Source organism: Psammomys obesus, unplaced genomic scaffold (genome assembly GCF_907164565.1).
Source record: "Psammomys obesus unplaced genomic scaffold, mPsaObe1.curated_primary_1811, whole genome shotgun sequence".
NCBI lineage: Eukaryota > Metazoa > Chordata > Mammalia > Rodentia > Muridae > Psammomys > Psammomys obesus.
In genome coordinates this window covers 9,781,758-9,801,733 of record NW_026586816.1, presented here as the reverse complement: position 1 = coordinate 9,801,733, position 19,976 = coordinate 9,781,758, and the positions used below count along the sequence as shown (strand labels likewise).

The window sequence follows — 19,976 nt, the reverse complement described above, 5'->3', positions numbered from 1 at the left end:
ACACACACACACACACACACACACACACACACACACACACACACACACAAAACCAACGGGAGGGGGGGAAGTGTCCTGAATGTTTGCAATTACAGAAACCAACACCTCAAGTTAGAAAGTTAACAAAAATAAGAATGACACGGCCAAGATTATAGATTTTTGGTCATAAGAATAAAAAAACCAAAACATCATTTGTCTATTCCTTCATAAACAAAAGAAAGAAAAGATCATTATGTAATCTTTATTCCCTGTTGTGTGATTTCTCTCTGGCTCATCTCAGATCAGGCAAAATCAACAGACCAATGAAACTATTTCCTCCAACATAGCTTATTGAACTGGTGATGTTACTGGGTTTTTTTTTTCCCCAATTTCTTTATTTTTGTTTTTAATGTTTTACAATTTATTCATTTTTTATCAAGACTGTAGCCCCCTCCTTCATCTCCTCCTAGTCCCACCCTTCCTCCCTCTTCCCCCACCTCTTCTCCCCTAACTCCTTCCCCTAGTCCACCCAAAGGGGAAGCCTCCTCCCCTGCCATCTGTCCCTAGCTTATCAAGTCCCACCAGGACTGCCTGGGGGCTCTTAGCATAAAAGGTTTCTTACAAATGATGGATGACTCAGCGTCCGCTCCATCACTGGAAAGCATGGGTGAGGACTCGAAGGTTCTGCATCCCAGAAGCTGCCTGTGCAACTTTCAGATAGCTCAGCAGAGCAAAGTCTCCTCTCCTAGCAACTGTTTCCTGTTTTCAGAAGCCTGGCCAGGATTCTGATGAATCTTAGTTTCAGAACCTTCCATTTTATTTACTTCCTGAGCCCTCCAGCAAGGGCATTGTCAGTTCAGAGCAAACAGTTATAGAATATTCCCTCATGTGGATAATAAAGTTAATCACTCGTAGTTACGCTTGTCTCATTTACTTGTTGTGGTTAACATGTCCGGTAGGAAAGTAGCAGATATTTATCCAAAATTTGAGTACTAGAAAGTAAAAAAAGTTTTCAGTTGTGACAGTAAGTATGCAACTATGTAAAGGTAAAGAAATTAAGGTTTTCATTTTTTCATGCTGTTGTAACCAAAATATTGGTTTCTCTAAGTTCACACAGTAGCCATGTACCTTTCACAGATGTAACATACACCAAGATGAAAATGGGGTTTATGTGAACAAGTGTTTCATATTCTAAGATTCATGTTCTTGCCAACACAGTGAATTCTCCTTTTGTGGTTATTGTACTTACTGCTTTAGAGAAATTTCAGATGGGTCATTTGGAGATTAGGCAAAAAATAAAATTAGTAATTAGGTAAAAAAATAAAACTAGCAACTACATTTAGAAATTAAGATGAAGTAGGGGAAAGTTCTTGTATTTTATGTTCTGAATTTTACAATCTTCTTTTATCTGTCTGAAGCACTTTCTAAATAGAGCCAAAGGGACTTGGAAGCCTGAAGACCACAAGGAAAAACAAAAACAAAAACAAAAATCCTTTTTCTGTATTTGAAAATCTGAGCCAATTTAAAAAATACAGGCAAAGTCAATCCACAGTCCCCTTTCCTCGTAGTCTATAAGCACAGCTGACAATCCAGTTGTCTGGAGTGTTTTCTTAGTTCATAGCTTTGGGTTGCACCTAGCCTACCACCCTGAGATGTCTTCAGTTGCTGGGCTCTCTCAGGACTGCATCATTAAGCTACATTCAAGTCTGGCCTACCCTAAGTCCAACTTATAATTAGACAATCCTACATCTAAAGTATGACAAAATAAACACAATTAGCACTCATATTGTTCAGTAAATTAATTTGCTAACTAATGACACCTGCCACTCTCATGGGACCAAAGGCTCTTTTTAGCAACTGGAAACATTCACTTAGCAGAGCCCATAGAGGCCTCTCCAGCTGTGCTCAGCAGAGTCCATGAGGACTGTGTGTTGTAGTCACCAAGAGAAAATTCAATCACAGCAAGTGAGAAAACTTTCCTATACATTTCCTCCACATTACTTCATTAGGAGACTTTGGCAGGAAAACCAGGCGGATCTTACTAACACATGTTGTGCTGTGCATCTGACAGTCAGAAGACAACTTGCAGACGTGTTTTTCTTCTTTCATCAGGTGGATGCCAGGAACTGAACTCATGTCATGGGGCTTGGTAGCAAGTACCTTCACCTGCTGGCTTTCAGAATCATTCATTAAAAAAAAAAAAAAAAAAAAAAAAAAAAAAAAAAAAAAAAAAAAAAAACATCAACAACAAAAAGAAAAAAAAAAAAAAGCAAGCCACGACACTGTCAATGTGGTCTTATGGTTGCCCAGAGCATCTAGAGAATACTCCATCACCAGTGTACTGGTCTCAAAAGCAGTAGGGGGTACGGGTATCTAGCCTTGTTGCTACAAGCATTTTTTTTCTCTCTTTCCTTGTTCTGAAGTCCCTGAATTTACCTGTTAGCTCATTTATATATACAAGCTAGTAGCAGTTTAAAGGTCAACCTACTGTTTCCACCAGCGTAAAAATTCAAGAAGTGTAACTTCTGATCATCAAAGCAAGTGAAACCGCTGTCAACTGTTAACAGTGCAGAAGCGACCCAGGAGCTGCAACATGTGATGGCTCTACACGATTCTCCACCATCTCCACCACATGTACCACCATCACCACTCCAACCATCATAAGGAATGTCATATCTATTGTACATGTTACACTTGAACTTCTTACCTACTTCTCAGAGTGCTAGCAAAGCACCATAAGTACACCCCCTTTAAAATAAGAGACAGAGAAGCAGGGCGTGGTGGCTATAATGTCCTTGATACTGGGGAATTGTCATGTGTTGTCTAAGACCACTGAGAAGCTGGCTCTGAAAGCAGGGTGGGGCCTCCTACTACAGATCCAAGCTTGCTCACTTTGAGAGTCCTCTAAAACCCTTGTTCTGAGTCACGCTGGTCTCCTGTCTCTGTAGGAGGAAGAGAGAAATCAACAAACTGTTTATGATACTAAAAACACTGCCTTCTTGAGAATACCTAGAAGATAAACTGTCCCAACAGTGATTACTGCTGTTCATCCCATGATACAAAAATGCACATATAGAAAAGGAAAAGCAGAGGCTCATGCAGAAGTCTGCTCTGTCTTGTTTGTTCTTTTGAGTGGAAATCCCAGTATTACACTATTTCAGGGTTTCCTCAGTTGGTTTCTGCTGGATATTTGTAAATGCCCAATCTGACCATACTGTCTACCCTACTTGATCTTTTATCTGGAAGCCTTGCATGTGGGGATGCTCTGTTACATTTCAGATTCACTTATTCAGGAGCTCCAGCTGACTAGTCTATCTGTGTTAGATGTTTGTAAGATTTAATAACGTTATCGTTTGACCTTTTGTTTGCTTTCTCAATTGAGCTACCTCAGTCATCCCTGCTGGGTATTTTGAGTGCTCTGATTTGATGATGTTTTGTTATATGTTTGCAGTTTCTATCAGCTACTTACTATTTTTTTTAATTTTATTTTTTTCTTATCAGTTACATTTTATTAACTCTGTATCCCAGCCGTGTCCCCATCCCTCATTCCCTTCCAGTCCCTCCCTTCCTCCCTCATCTCCACCGTGCCCCTTGCCAAGTCCACTGATAGGGGGGACCTCCTCCCCATTCATCTGATCCTGTTTTATCAGGTATCTTCAGGTATCTGGCTGCAAAGCTCTCCTCTGTGGCCTAACAGGACTGCTCCTCCCTTGGGGGGTGGGGAAGCCAAAGAGCCAGTCACTGAGTTCCTGTTAGAAATAGTCCTTGTTCCCCTCACTATGGGAAACCAATTGGTTACTGAGCTACCACAGGCTACATCTGAGCAGAGGTTCTAGGTTATATTCATACATGGTCCTTGGTTGAATGACAGTCTCTGAGAAGACCCTGTGCCCAGATATATTTGGTCCTTGTGGAGCTCCTATCCTTTCCTCATCAGACTAACTCCCCTTCTTTCTTATGATTCCCTGTACTCTGCCAAAGGTTTGGTCATGAGTCTTTGCTTTGAAAACACTGCTAGTTAGAGTTTCTCAAATGCGCTCAGTAGACTCCTGTCAATGTTTAATGTGCATCCCATCTGTCTTTCAAAACGAGGACTGATAATCTTACCCCATGTCCGCTCTCTTGATTATCTTTTTTAGGTGTATAGATTTCATTATGTTTATCATATCTTATAGGTCTATATAAGTGAGTATATACCGTGTTTGTCTTTCTCCTTCTGGGATATTTCACTCAGGATGATCTTTTCTAGGTCCCACCATTTGCCTGCAAATTTCATGATTTCCTTGTTTTTGATTGCTGAGTAGTATTCCACTGTGTAAAAATACCACAATTTCTGTACCCATTCTTCTGTTGATGGACATCTGGGTTGTTTCCAGGTTCTGGCTATTACAAATAAAGCTGCTATAAACATGGTTGAGCAAATATCCCTTTTGTGTACTTGAGCAAACTTTGGGTATATACCTAGCAGTGGTATAGCTGGGTCTTGAGGAAGCACTATTCCTAATTGTCTTAGAAAGCGCCAGATAGATTTCCAGAGTGGTTGTGCCAGTTTACATTCCCACCAGCAGTGGAGGAGGGTTCCCCTTTCTCCACAACCTCTCCAGCATATGTTGTCCCTTGAGTTTTTCATTTTGGCCATTCTGATGGGTGTAAGGTGATATCTCAGGGTCGTTTTGATTTGCATTTCCCTGATGGCTAATGAGGATGAGCATTTCTTTAAGTGTTTCTCTGCCATTCGATATTCCTCTGTCGAGAATTCTCTAATTCTCTGTTTAGCTCTGTTCCCCATTTTTTAATTGGATTACTTGGTTTGCTGCTTTTCAGCTTCTTTAGTTCTTTGTATATACTCGATATTAGTCCTCTGTCAGATAAAGGGTTAGTGAAGATTCTTTCCCAATCTGTAGGCAGGCGTTTTGTTTTGATGACAGTGTCCTTTGCTTTACAGAAGCTTTTCAGTTTCATGAGGTCCCATTTATTGATTGTTGCTCTTACAGCCTGTGCTGTTGGTGTTCTGTTCAGGTTTATTTTGCTCATGAATTCAAAACCAAAAGCAGTACTCTCTAGAAAGTACAGAAAAGTGGCACACACGGACCAAGGAGACCAAAGCAAGATGATAATGAGATCTAGGCCAGCCACTTAGGCTATCTAGTGAGGCTCAGAATAGATGGATGGATAGATAGACAGACAGAAAGATAAACAGAAAGAAGTTAGGGATCACGTTGGTAATCTGCCCTACATTATAAACATGGGCTCACATAGAAATCCAAGTCTAACTCAAGTGTCATTTTTCATATAGTATTTCTATTTATTCAGATTTTTAAAACACAGAGGTATAATTTACATGTCAAAAAATGCATAGATGATAAGTAAAGGATTGAAAGACGTCTAATAGCTTGTATACCCACAAAACTAAAACATAAACAAAAACTTTATACATGGAACATTTCTACTATCGTCCTAAAATTCCCTCAGGCCCCATGTTTTAGCATTTTAGATTTCTATCCTTGTCTACACTTTGTCAGTATTTCATATAAGAGGAAAAATCCACCAAGCACCTTTTCTGTGTCTAGCCTGGTTACACAGTGTAACTCTTCACCCCAATTTTACGATGTAGAAGAGAATTTATTTAGCTTTCTGAGGCTTTATGCTTGGCACAAGAAAGATTTACTCAAGTTTTGTAAACTCTATTTAGGACGATTTTATGAGGTCAGAGAAAATTAATGGCACCCAAGATTTATGAGGCTGGGTAACAGAGCTTGGTGGCAGAGGGCCTGCCAAGCATGTCTAAGGCTCTGCCTAGGCCTTACAACACAGGAAGGAAAAGATTTGTCTATGTAATCATTATCAATACTAAAGAATAAATAAAAAGGAACAAAACACAAAGAACCCTCAAACAGAATAAACTATCATTTTAAATTCAGTTTCCTATTCTATATTCTTTGTGATCTTTAAATAAAATTTCTGAATGTAAATTCCCTTGTCTCAATAGCAAAGTCATTTACTGTATTTTTATTCTTAAGAGCAGGAAATACTTATATCAATTATATACTAAATAATCTTATGTTTTTAAAAGGTTAGAGAATTAAGAATAGATGGTTATTATTTTATTGATTCTCATTCAATTTCAGAAAAACCATTTACATAAGTCAAAACTTCTGCCTGAGAAATTCCTTCCATTCCTAAACAGGTTGAAACAAATAGTGGAAATCTATGTCAGATTACTAGAAAATATATGTTTTAGTAGTTTACTGTAAGTGAACAATGCCAGTTCCAGAAAACATAAATTACTGAGAAAAAAACAAAACAAAAATAGTGCAAAGCATCAGCTACCTCTTACCAGTTCTAAGTCAGGCACAGGCTAACCGCCACTGCGCCACCGTCCGCAACAGCCGTGGGGGACGGCTGCTGAAGACCCCACACACTGGCTGTGGGACACAGAGCAGTCAGTACCATCCTCCTCACAGCCTGCTTTCATTACCGCCCAAGGAGCTGTGCAGACTGAGGGGGTGGAAAAGACAGCAGAGGCCTTACTCAGCATTGGGCCCTGAATGCTGCAGTACTAGACTGCCAGGCAAGACGCGCCTAGCAGCGTAACAGTGGTGCCACTGTTATGGGGTAGCGCTTTTTGACTGCATGTGGGGCCTGCTCCACAACAGAGAATTCATGCCTGGGACAATAACCTCAGGAAACAGCCCTTCGCCGGGAAGATCAGAGGCCCTGAAGCAGAATCTGTTATTGTTACTTGCTCAATAGTGAGGTCTCCTCAGTACTTGTCTTCATACCACATACCTGAGCTTTTCTCAACCTTGGTTACAGAAGTTTCTTTTGTAATGGGCAGCACTCCATGCAGAGATGCCTCTACGGCCCAAATACTGAGAATAAGAAACTGAGTGCTCAGCCTTAAATGGGAATTTTTATCAGCACACCTCTCCTCCGACCAAGGCCTGGAAAAAGGAGGCAGAATCACGTCAGAGCTGGAGGAGTGATGTGAAATGCTGTTTCCTGAACATGGCAGGGCTACTGAACTCATAAATTCAAAGCACAACACTTGTATGAGGTAAAGCCAGCCATAATCCCAGCATGAATGAGGGAAAGGCGCTCCCCAGGCCTCACCCCTTGCTGAGGAGCCAGCAGAAGGAGAGCATTGTTTTAGGGTAGGACTACTGTAATTTCCCACGGTCTGGTGGATGGCCCTACACATACATGTACTAGAAGAAGTACTAACTGAACATAATGGGTCATCAGAAAGGAAAAGCGTGGCCTGGTGGCTCAGGCCAGTAACTCCAGCTACTCGGAAAGCTGAGGCAAGGGGCTCACAAGCGCACTGTTTGTCTGGGACAACTGAGACAGTATTGCAAAATAAATGAATAGGTAATAAGGTGGAGAATAAAAAAGGACATGAAGTTAGGGAGGATCTAGGGAGCTGTAAGGGAACTAGAGAGGGAAGAGGTTTAGCTCTAATTATATTTGATCATATACATGTGTGGTAAAGGCTCAAGGAAGAAAAAAATACTACAAAAACTGGATACTGGTAAAGCTTGAAAAAGTAAAGAGAAAACATTTAAAAAATTTAATATATGATGAAACATTACAAAATTCATAAATAAGTTTGGAAGATGTTGACCAAAGCATATGGTAGGGATACATGAATTATCTATAGTATTTTTCTCATTTTAGAAATAATATTTTGTTGTGGTATTGAATCTCCAAGTTCTCATTTGTTTTTCTGGGGCAGTGTTTTAACATTGTTTAAGGATTTAAGTATGGAGGCAGCCTACAGAATGGAAAGAAAGTCTTTACCAGTTATGTATCTGACAGAGGGTTGGTGTCTAGACTGTACTGACAGCTAAAAACAAAACATCAAACAATCCAATTTTTAAAAATGGGGCTATGAACCCAAACAGTGGCCCTCAAAAGAAAAAAGAAGAAACATTTGAGGAAGATGTTTGAACATGTTCAGCATCCTCAGACCATATACACATAGCATACACACACATCTAAAACTGTTTCTACAGTGTTGTCCTGTAACATGGGCACACAGCTGGCTATAGGTGACCTCTTCCAGTGCTAGGAAACTGGCCCATCCCCCTGGGAGGAACACCTGGTCATTAATGGCCTGGGAACCTTCCTATAGCCAATCGATTAAAAAATGTAGCATTTTGACCAATAGATGCTTGCCAGGCAGGAACTACCCCTGCCTTGGGCATGCTGGGAGGGACCAGAATCTATAAATCACCCAACTAACCTGGGCACGGGCGCTCAGCTCCCACCGCTTCGGCGGTGGGGCTGTGTAGGCCCAAGCTGCAGCTTGTAATTTACAATAAAAAGACCCTCATGTGTTTTGCAACGGAGTCGATTCCTGTAGACCTTTTGGGGGCTCGCGAACTGGGTATAACACCAGATTCCCCAAACACCCAGCTTACTGCCAGCAGCCCCACAACATTACAGAACCCCAACTGCTATCAACCAGGAGGCGTCACTACTGACTGGCTTCACAGAGACAGAGGTGCTGCCCAGGCTACAGGGCACAATCAGAAGTAGTCTCGCCCACTGTGAAGCCCGGGCCTGGCCTGGCCTGATGTGCGTGTCGTTGCAACAGCGGCAGGAGTGTTCCGGGAGGAGTCCAGCACTCTGGGTAAACTGAAGGCCCAGTCCACAAGAAGTGACTCAGGTCTCCACTAATTCAACAGAGAACCTACGGCCTGGTATCCCTAATACCTATCCTTATCCCAAAGACTAGAGTATCTCTCAATCCTTATGGGAGAAACCTCTTTTTGCAATAAACAGTGGTGAATACAGAATCACAACTGGTCCGATGCAGGGAAGGAAAGACTGAAGAGGGCTCACTCCCAAATGGATGTTATATTACACTGTCCCCTAAAGCGCAGGGATCACTGTGGAAGACAGAGGAGCAAAGACTGCAAGGGCCAGCAGTAGTACTGACTGTCTCAAAATAATGCTCCCCAAACACAACAGGACACTTGTGTGGCTTTGGCCTCTTGTGGTTTATGGAAATGTTCATGTAAGAGCAAATGAGAATCCCAATAAAATTTTCATAAAATCGAACTGACGTCTTCTTAATATAATAGTTTGGTAATTCTCTGAGAATATCATATGTATATACAACGTACTTTGATAACATTTCCCCCTAGTTTTTCATTCCCTGCTCCCAACCCTTTTTTTTTTTTTTTAAATAATCTATTGAGTCCAATTTGTGCTGACCGGATACAGTGGGTATGGAGCTGCCAGACCAAATTTTAAACTACATTATCACTTTCTTACTTTAAAAAGACAAAATAAAACAACAACAAAAACTATTAGAACTTTTGTTCCAGCTGCTTTAAATCTACAAATAAATTTGGAAAGAATGGTTAACATTATTTCATTTTCCATTCAAGAATACGATGTATTTCTCTATTTTATTTTATTTATTTTACAATTTATTCTTTTTTATTAATTACACTTTATTCACTTTGTATCCTCTCTGTAGCTCCCTCCTCCTCCCCTCCCAATCCCACTTTCCCTCTCTTTTCCCTACCTGTGCCCCTCCCCCAGTCCACTGACAGAGGAGGTCCTCATCCCCTTCCCTCTGATCCTACTCTATCAGGTCTCATTAGGAGTGGCTGCACTGTCTTACTCTGTGGCCTAGTAAGGCTGCTCCCCACTCAGGGGGAGGTCCCACCCTTCCTTTCTCAACTCCCCTATCCCCTTCCCCTAATCCACTGAAAGGGGGAGTTGTTCTTCTCCTCTGCCATCTGTCCATAGCTTATCAAGTCTCATCAGGACTGGCTGGATCGATCCTCTTCCTCTGTGGCCTGGCAAAGCCGCATTGCCACAGGGAAGTGATCAAAGTGCAGACAATCTAGTTTAAGACAGGTAGAATCTGCTCCCTTTACTTGGAAACCCACATGGAGACTGAGCTGCCAACTGGCTATATCTGAGCAGGAGTCTAGGTCCTCTCCACGGTCCTTGGTGGAAGTATCAGTCTTTGCAAGACCCCCTGGGCCCAGATTTTTTGGTTCTGTTGCTCTCCTTGTGGAGCTCCTGTCCCCTCCAGGTCTTTCTATCTCCCCCTTCTTCCATAAGATTCCCTGTGCTTTGCCCAAAGTTTGGCTATGAGTCTCAGCATCTGCTTTGATCCCTTGTTGGGTGGAGTCTTTCAGAGGTCATCTATGGTAGGCTCTGGTCCACCATCTCGCTCTCTTCCACCATTTCTGGTGTCTATACTGTTTGCCATTCTGAATGATATTTAAGATCCTCCCTAGGGTCCAAAGTGTTTAGCAGCTTTATTTGTAATAGCCAGAATCTAAAAACAACCCAGATGTCCCTCAATTGAGGAATGGATACAGAAATTGTGGCAATTTACACAATGGAATACTATTCAGCTATTAAAAACAAGGAAATTATGAAATTTGCAGGCAAATTGATGGAACTAGAAGAGATCATCCAGAGTGAGGTAACTGAGAACCATAAAGACACACATGGTATACACTCACTTATAAGCAGCTATTAGCCATTATAATATAGGATAAACATACTAAAAATCTATACACCTACAACATATTTCTCATTCAGATTCATCAGAGGTAGGTTTTTTAGTTTTAACAGGACAGTTCTGGAACATCTGTTATTCATTCCAGATCATGTGAAAACACAGGTTTTAAGAATTCTTTCCCAACTTCTGTCTCTGATTTCTTTTTCTTCACTGTACACTGTACTGAGGGGGATTTCCAGGAAGATACAGAAGTGAGGAGAGTGATGAAAGCGGACCTTCATTCTGTGCGTTCCTAGCATTAAAAGGTGTTCCAAGGTTCACTGACTGTTAGGATTTTTACCTATAGGGTTTTGGCAGGTCTTTTTTCTTTTCTTTCTTTTTCTTTTTTAATCCATGGAAGGTCTTCCAGTATCCGATATTTTGAGTGGATTATAATGATTGCAAGCTGAACGGATTGTGTGGTATCAGAATGAACATCTATTTCTCTTCCTTTATTTTGGTAATGCAGTAAGTAATTATAGTGGTTGATATTTTATGGCTTTATGAAAAACCACATATACCATAAAATCCACCATTTTAAATAAATGTTCAGCCCAGTGGTTTGCAGTGTGTTCATAAACCTGGACAACTTTATAATTCTAGAACGTTTTCACGTCCTTGAAAAGAAGTCCCCTATCCATATTCCCTCCGCTCGGCCCTCGAAACCACTACTCTCTTAATTTGCTTCTCTAGGTTTCCAATTCTAGACAATTAATGCAAACGGAAACATGCAATGTCGGGTCCTTTCATCTGGCTTCTTGGACCTCGAATCACGTTTCCAAGAGTCATAGGAGCTAACTGTTGCACAACTTCATGCTTTTTGTGGTTTAAAAAGTTCATTGCATGAATTCAACACACTTGCCTATCCATCAGCTGATGGGCATCAAGCTGTTCCTACTGTTTGAATATGAATGCTGCTACTACAAACACCTTAATTTTCCTTCGTGTGTGCCTAGGAAGGGACCTGCTGGGTAGCGTGGCAATTTTGTTAAACTTTCTGAGAGCCTACCATGCTGCTTTTCCAAGAGGGACAGAGCATTCTGCACTACTACCAACAGCATGTGAGAGTCCTAATGAATACCTGTCACTCTTCTTTTCATGAACATAATGTTGGATGATAAGTGGATGAGAGTCAACTGTGGTTTTGATTTGCAGTTCCCTAATGAATACTGACAGTAAGCATATTTCTATATACTTATTTGCAGGTTGTATATCTTCATTGGAGAAATGTTTATTTATATCTTCTTATTAAGTTACAGAAATTAAAAAGGTATCCTGAACTGATGCAAGCCCCTCACCTATGGCATTGATAGTAAACATGTTTTCCTAGTCTGTGGGCTGTTTTTTCACTATTTTTTTTTAAATAATACCTTTGCAGTAAAGGTTTTAATATTGATGATAATTTATTTTCTTTTTTATTGTGTGTGCTTATGGGATCATATTCAAGAAATGACTGCCTAATCCAAGGAAAATAATGACACAAGCAATGTCTGTCAAAACACGAACACAGTTTGACACACAGGGCAGAGGATATTACAAGTAAATATTTCCTAAGTAGCTAAAAGTTTAAAGGCAAAAAGGCCAGGTAATATTCCAGAAGACATCCTAATGTGAGGCTTATCAACAGTGACAAAGCCTCACTGCTCAGAGCTCCAGCCAGAAAACAAGAGAAGGCAGCAGGACGGAAGAGAGTAACCATCCACCCAATGTAGAACTGGTTACAAGCTAAGGCTAATACTTTCGAGCTATACAACTAAGGTAAACTAACAAACAATCGGATCTGGGTTATATTTAAGTGATATATTTGAGGCATTTTACCTTAAAATAACTTTAAAATTACAGAATAGTTTATCATGAAACACCTCCCAAGGTTTACCTGTTGTAATCATTTTGTTCCATTTACTTGGTAATTTACCATCCACACATCTGTTCATGTAATACTTTTCTCAAAGACCAAGATTATATCTACAGGTCCCCACCTGCCCAGATACTTCTGTGTGAACTGACTAAAGATAAGGGTATTTCCAATTAACCACACCACACAAAACAGTGTTAGTGAATTTAAGATAGGGGTATTTCCCTATTAACCACACGACAAAAAAACAATGTTAGTGAATTTAACAACAACACAACTCTTTTTGCTACCCATATTTCCATTTTGGAAACTGACCTAAAATGAATTACAGCATTTTGGTCTTATATACAGAAGCCACTTTAAGGTATGTTAAAACATTTACTGGTAACATATCTTTTGTAGTATTCAATCTGGAACACTTCCAAGGCCCTTTCATGGCATCTGACAGGTGTTTACAGTCCCACCCCTTTTTACTTTCTTCCCAACATGCACATATCAGCCTGTGCCCCTGTCACTGAGTCCATGCCACCCACCGCCAGAGGCACACCCTGACTTAGTGGCCCCTCAATGGCGGCCCTAGTTCTGAACACACAGCGGCAGCGCTGCCTGTTTTCTCCATAGACAATTATTATTTTCCCAAACTAGTAATAAATCTTTAGAGAGATATTAAAACTATAAAACAGCCTATACTTCCCCAAGAATAAATTTTATAACAGTATTTAACTGTTGTTAGAAAAAGTGGCCTCTCTACATAAAAGAATCTAATTCATTAGGGTGAGAGTTATGTGTGTGAATCAATTCCGTGCCAGGTTAAATATGTTTTATTGCACTAGACTATGTGCACTGAGTGTTTATGAGAAGCTGCTCATTAAATGTCCAGTCACTACAGAAAATAGGCAACATGATTTTTAGACCCAACTAGTATCAATACTCTAATGTTTGTCTCATAAAAAGAATTTTATTTTATGTCAGAGAAGGGTGTTATTAATTAAATGAAATAACAATGTTCTCTATTTTTGTAAAAATAACCCACTTCCATGCAAATTATCTATGATTCTGACCACAACCATTAATTACTCCTTACTTTTCCTGGGCAGTGTGGCTTTGAAGAGAGCTTTAACTTGAATTAAAGCCCAGCCTTATGTAAAACATTCAAATGCCTCTAAATTCTGTGTTTGGTAACAGGAAAAAGGAGGGCCAGATTTGGAAAATGACTTTTCTTTAAAAACAGTTCTAAATAAAAATAAATGTGTTTAAAGCTGCTTCCTATCATGTCACACCCCACCTCCGTGTCACGGAGAGAAGACTTTCATTAATCAGGCCACTACCCAACAGTCTCTGGCAGAAGCCAATACCATAGGCTGCCACTCTTAAAGGAATACCTATGCTGTTACAGCCCCCCCAACACACTTTTTTTTCTTTTGAGCCCAGAATCTCACATATAATTTCTGACTCATTTGCAACACAGTAACCTCCATATTTATGACAAAAGAACAGTTCTGTTGGGTTTTGTCTATGTTGTTTTGATGAATGAAATTGAGGAAGGAAAATGTTCCTGTTTTATTGCTTTCTTTTATTTTTCTATAAAGCATTCATAGACAGTGATTCAAATTATAGAGGAAGACAGATGAAGTCTCTGAACAAAAACGAAAGGAAGTAGTGAAGTCTGGCTCACGAATGAGGCGGGAGGAGCAGTGCTCCCACCACATCGCCAGCTTGTCAGCACACAGTGCTGTGGAGGGTGTGTGCCCTGGTTCACCCAGATGCGGAGCTCTCTGCCTCACCAGCTGGCTTCAATCCAGACACTGCACTGTGAGGTTATTTTAAGCAGCTCCTGTCTCAAGTTTGTGCAAGTATGTCCACCATTTGTTGTCTACATTGCCAAGAAAAACAACCAGCCAATGCTAAGCAATACAGAGAACAGGGTGGGAGACCTCCTGATCATTGTAGAGGAGAAAGAACAGGAAGTGAGGACGGATCCACAAGGGAGGACTGTGAAACATCAGGAGAAATGAACTGGGCTTCAGATATGATTAAAAGACAAGTGTAATGTGAGAAATCTGAATGGGAGGAAGCAATACTAGCTTGGAGGTTTAAGATGGAGCAATTATGTGCAGCATTGTGTTCTAGACTAATTAAATAAATCCTAGACTCTCTGTGTAATTATTTGGGTATATAGCTGACTAGGGATTAACTGCTGCTTTACTAAAAATATAAATCAATATTAAACATTAATAATCTTTTAACACCCACTAGAGAATTTATAAATCAATCATATACACACACACACACACACACACACACACACACACACAGAGGGAGATGCACCAAGCAACACAACTGAAGGCCAAGCAGCTCCGCATCCAACTAAGGTTTCTAAACTTTCTTTATTATCTATTCTTCATGTTAAATGACGAGTCTCTTCCACAGAACACCAGAAGGGAAAACAGATACCTCTACTCAGGGGACTTGCACATCACCCTGTCTTTTCCTAACCCCCACTTCCCATAACTGGCCTCAGGGATGAAGCCTACCTCATCATGATCTTTGTTGCAGATCAATATGCAAAGTGAATGCAAAGGCTTTTAAAATTAATTTATGTATGTATGTGTGTATTTATTATAATTTATTCACTTTGTATCCCAACAGCAGTCCCCTCCATCATCCCCTCCCAATACCACCATCCCTTCCTTGCCCCTCCCCCAGTCCACTGACAGGGGAGGTCCTCCTCCCCTTCTATCTGACCCTAGTCTATCAGGTCTAATCAGGAGTGTCTGCATTGTCCTCCTCTGTACCCTGGTAAGGCTGTCCCCTCCTCAGGGGGAGGTGATCAAAGAGCCAGCCAGTGAGTTCATGTCAGAGACAGTCCCTGTTCCTATTACAATGGAACCCACTTGGACACTGAGCTGCCATGGACTACATCTGTGCAGGGGTTCTAGATTATCTCCATGCATGGTCCTTGGTTGGAGTATCAGTCTAGGAAAGGCCTCTGGGCCCGGATTTTTTGGTTCTGTTGCTCTCCTTGTGGAGCTCCTGTCCCCTCCAGGTCTTTCTAGTTCCTCCTTCTTTCATGTGAAGGCTTTAATGGCTGTAAGGAACTCTGGCTTATCAGATTTTGCTTCCACTTTGGAAACTGCTGTCATACACGAGAGAATGTTCTGAAAACATCTAACTAGCCATTATAAAGCCTATGGTGCTCAATATAGTGGCTACTAGTCACATATGCTACTAAAAAATTAGGTAAAGTTTAAAATTCAATTCTTCAGCTCTAGCAGCCACATTTCAAATACTCAATATTTTAACAAGTCACTCTGGCTGTCATACTAGATGACACCGACATCAATGTTTCAACTACCATAACAAAAGCCTATAAGTGCTGCTCCAAACACGTCAATCAGCTTAAAGTCCACAATTACAATTTTCTTTATGACAGATTATGAAGCAAAGCATAACTTATTTATGCACTAGCTCCCTGGTACAAACACAAGTACAAGTTCATCAGGTGAAGGTGAGACAAAAGGGGACTGAGAAACTCAGTAATATTTCACAAATACCAGTCAATCTCTTACTATGGAAATGTTCCTGTATACTACAGTCACAGACATTCTGTAAACCTAATGCTTTAGTCGACAACACACACATGGATGAGCACTGTGTGGGAAATGAACAATCAACTACACCATTTCTTCAACAATTAAGATTCATCCTGAGAAAACTGTCGTTAGCTCGTTTTATCTGAGTGAGCATCACTTGTATGATGTCAGTAGGCAATGTGATCTTATGTGACCGTTGTCAAACCCACCATTATGATGTACCCCTACTCTTTAGTTCACTTACTCTCAATCCTGAAAACCACTTAACCCCAACTTCAGAACTTTGCAGCCGAGGTGCCTTAATGCCAAGTGTCATATACCACAGCTGTTCCTAAAACGGTTATGAACAGGAATATGAAGCAAAGGTAAAATCCACAGATGGTGTTTCTTATTCTCAAGACCAAACACCAAGTTCAAGGAGAGCCAGCCACTCAAGAACTGGTGCCTAAATGGCTACATGACTGCCGTGGCAATTCTCGTGGCACCTGGAGGCAAAGCCCAGGTAGACACATGACAGGGCACACTGGATGACAAGAGAGCTGGAGTGAAGTTCACAAGCATGTCAGCCATTTCTGTTATGGAGGATGCAGAGACACATCCCAGGGGCCAAAAGAAAACTGCCTCAGTTTCCTTTATCTTTTTCAACCTTCCTGGAGGGAATCATCCATCTTGGTCAGCTTGTCAGCTTTATTCTCATTTTCTCTTACAAATCCCGAGTTTCCTCTTTTTAAGTATTCATACTGGGGCAAAAGGGAACAAAATAAAAAGAAAGGGGGTTTGCCAATTCACTTTGTTCCATCAAGAAGAGCACTTTTAACATCTACTAGTTTCCTTTGGCACTGTTAACTGAGCTTTGAATGAAGCTCACTGGCTACTTCACAAGAGGGGGAAAAGCCATCTGTTTCAACAGATGGGTTCAAAGCTTATATGCTGCGTACCAGGCTTTCAAGTTTGACCCAGCTCCCCGGCTTACCTTGGCTTTCCCATCCTGGGCTGACATGTATCCCACGCACATGCTCTCTGTAGTATGGCTCCACAGAAATTCCACTGTGCCAACAAGAACACAAACAGGCATGTTCACATTCACAGAATAAATCTTTGCCTTTTTAATACAACAGTTAAAGATAGCTTTATTTAACACTCATTCCCTACTTTCCATTTGCTCCTTCATAAAAGTCAACATGATTTAGTACTCAAAACTGTAATGCCATTTACTGTGAAATGAAAAATGTACTTCTTTCTTGTCAGAACTTACGATTATTACCTGTAAAATAAATGCTCACGTTTGACTTAGCGCATTAAACACGTATACGTCCAAAGTACTGTACATAGTGATTTCGTAAATGCAATACTTCACAGCACAGTTTCTTTCAGCACATTCATGCGCATATATGATTTAAGTCTTTACTTAAGACTCTATGGCCAGGACAGATGCAATAGCAATGGATCTGAGCTAACTTGGATCTGAACTAGTAAGGAAATGCTCCAAGAAGGAGGCACTTATCAAAAAGACCCAGGGGCCAGCTTGAAGGTCTCTGACTGGCCAAATCTGCTCTCAATAAAGTGACAGTGATGAGTTACAACCACTGAGCAAATTAAGAACCAAAGAAGCCATACTGACAGGAACAAGTGAAAAAATAAAAGAGGAGACAACTTCTTCCTTTGCAGCAAAGCCAATGAATAAACACAGAAGACAACTATTGAGTGCTTGTCACTCATGCCTGATGATACGAGTTCAAATCCTGACATTCAGTGGAAGCAGAGAACTGATTCCCGAGAGTTGTGAACTTCCCTGGATGTGTACTCTGTGACACCTATAGGTCCCCACAGTATGTACATGTGCAATAATAATAAATAATATTTTAAAATTACACTCCTAAACAAGACATCCTCTTGACGCTTGAGGAATAGTGTAGAAGAGGGGGAAAGAAGAGAGACAGGGAGAAAGGCTCCAAAGTGTCATCTTCAAGCAAGACATAATTATTATGATCATGATCAGTGCCTTACTCAGTCATCATCAGAGAGGCTTTCTCCTGCAGCAGATGTAACAAACACAGAGACCCACAGCCAGACATTGCACAGAGAGAAATACCTTGGAAGACACAGTTCTAAACAATATGTCTCCATCAAATTCCTTCCCTCAGAGGTCATGAAACTCTACAGAAGAAAAGGTAGAAGGAAGGACAGCAAGAGAATAAGGCTCTCTACAACAAATGAGCATATGAACTCTCAAAGGCTGAAGCAGCAGTGACACGGTCCACATGGGTCTGTACCAGGTCCTCTGCATTTATACTATAGCTTTCAGTTTGGTACTTTAGAGGACTCCTGAATGTGTAAATGAGTGGGTCTCTGATTCTTGTGCCTTCTCTTGGTGCTTTTATTTTCCTTTTGGCTTGGCCTGTCCAACTTTGATATGATGGTTTTGTTTTATCTGATTATACTTTATTTTGTTATGCTTTGTTGTTATCTCTTAGAAGACTATTCTTTTCTAAAGAAAGACAGAAAAAGAGTGGATCTGGATGGGAAAGGAAGTGAGAAGAAACTGGGAAGAGTATAGGGAGAGAAAACATATTCATATTATATTGTATGAGGAAAGAATCTATATTTAATAGAGGGAAAAATAAAAACAAACAAATTAAAATTATGATTATGAAGTCACACCAGCTGGGTTTGCCTGAACTGGGTCTATAAAAAAACTGTCAAAAGTTAGGCATGGACAGGAAGGGTCTCAAGAGGACCAGCCCACTCCGCCTCTGCCGAAGTACTGACTACTGAGACTCCAGGAAAGGGAAGTCATCGGCTTGAGCTGTCCACCCACCAGCGACCAGCCAAAACCCGATTAATTGCTCCAACTGATACCACATGGAGGTGAAGGGGACCTCTCATTAAACTCAGCAGGTCACAAAACCAAAGAAAATAAGCCACGAATCTGGCAAAGAGCCTTTTAAGGAGGATAGAGAGTGGTGGTGGTAGGGCTAGGAGGAGAAAAACAAGGCACGGGGAGGGGTTAATCAGAATACAGTACACAAAGAATGAGCTTTGATGTGACTGAAAATCACGTTTGCTAGAACTTGTGGGTGAAGGTTTAAAGAAGGACATGACATATGCAGTCTCAATGTATCTCTTTATAAATTTCTTATTAAAAATAAAGTGACAATGTAAATTGTTGTGGAATAAACCTATGAGCTCTAACTCAACCAAGTGAGAGAGCTAATCTTAACAACTAAGGCACAGACAAAATTCTAAGTTGTTGACTGTGACTCAACTTAAAACATAACCACTAAAGTCCATAACTTAAATTGTGGAGCCCAGTGTGAACGGGAGTACCAAACAGCTTGACGTAGCAATGCTCTCCACTCAGTGACTCATCTGAATGCTTCAAATTTGTCAAAGTTAACTTCTCACAAGAGAAGCTGAGAGAAATGTGGAAAGGGACACATAACACTAAAGGCAGGATGTCAGCTTGGACTGTGTCAGGACTGGGTGACAAGGGGATGTCCCATGGACACTATTAAGACAAATGTCAGCATGTGAAAATACATTGTTTAGAAGAATGCCCTTGTTCTTCAGAAATACACACTGATGGATTAGGAGTAAAGGCGTTTAAATCTCTGAAATATCTGAGGAAGCTGTACGTAGAGGAAGGACGAGTGAAGATACAAAATATAATTTTGGAAAACAAAGCAATAGCACATCTGAGAGGTAAATCCGTGGGACCTATTGTACCAATATTAAACTTTCCTTACGTGTGAAATATTATCTAAATAAAATGTTACAAATACCATGGCCATGGAAACTATTATAAAGAAAACATTTAATTGAGGCTAGCATACGGGTTCAGAGGTCCAGCCCATTACTGGCTGTCATGGCAGGGCACATGGCGGCGTGCGGGCAGCGATGGTGCTGGAGAAACAGCTCAGAGGTCCACATCTGGCTTCTCAGGCAGCACAGAGAGGGAGGCCCTTGGCCTAGCTTGATCATTCAAACCCTCAAAGCCCACTGACACACTCCCCCC

At 40.8% G+C, this 19,976-nt stretch overlaps 1 protein-coding gene across 1 annotated transcript in view; it reads right to left on the bottom strand.

Annotated features, from left to right (window-relative positions):
* The window catches only part of Tasp1 (taspase 1), a 187,710-nt gene that overhangs the window by 13,286 nt on the left and 154,448 nt on the right, over positions 1-19,976 (bottom strand). The window contains exon 12 of the mRNA XM_055602612.1: positions 16,935-17,008. Within this exon, the coding sequence (XP_055458587.1) occupies positions 16,935-17,008 (74 nt within the window). The remainder of the gene's footprint in view (positions 1-16,934; positions 17,009-19,976) is intronic.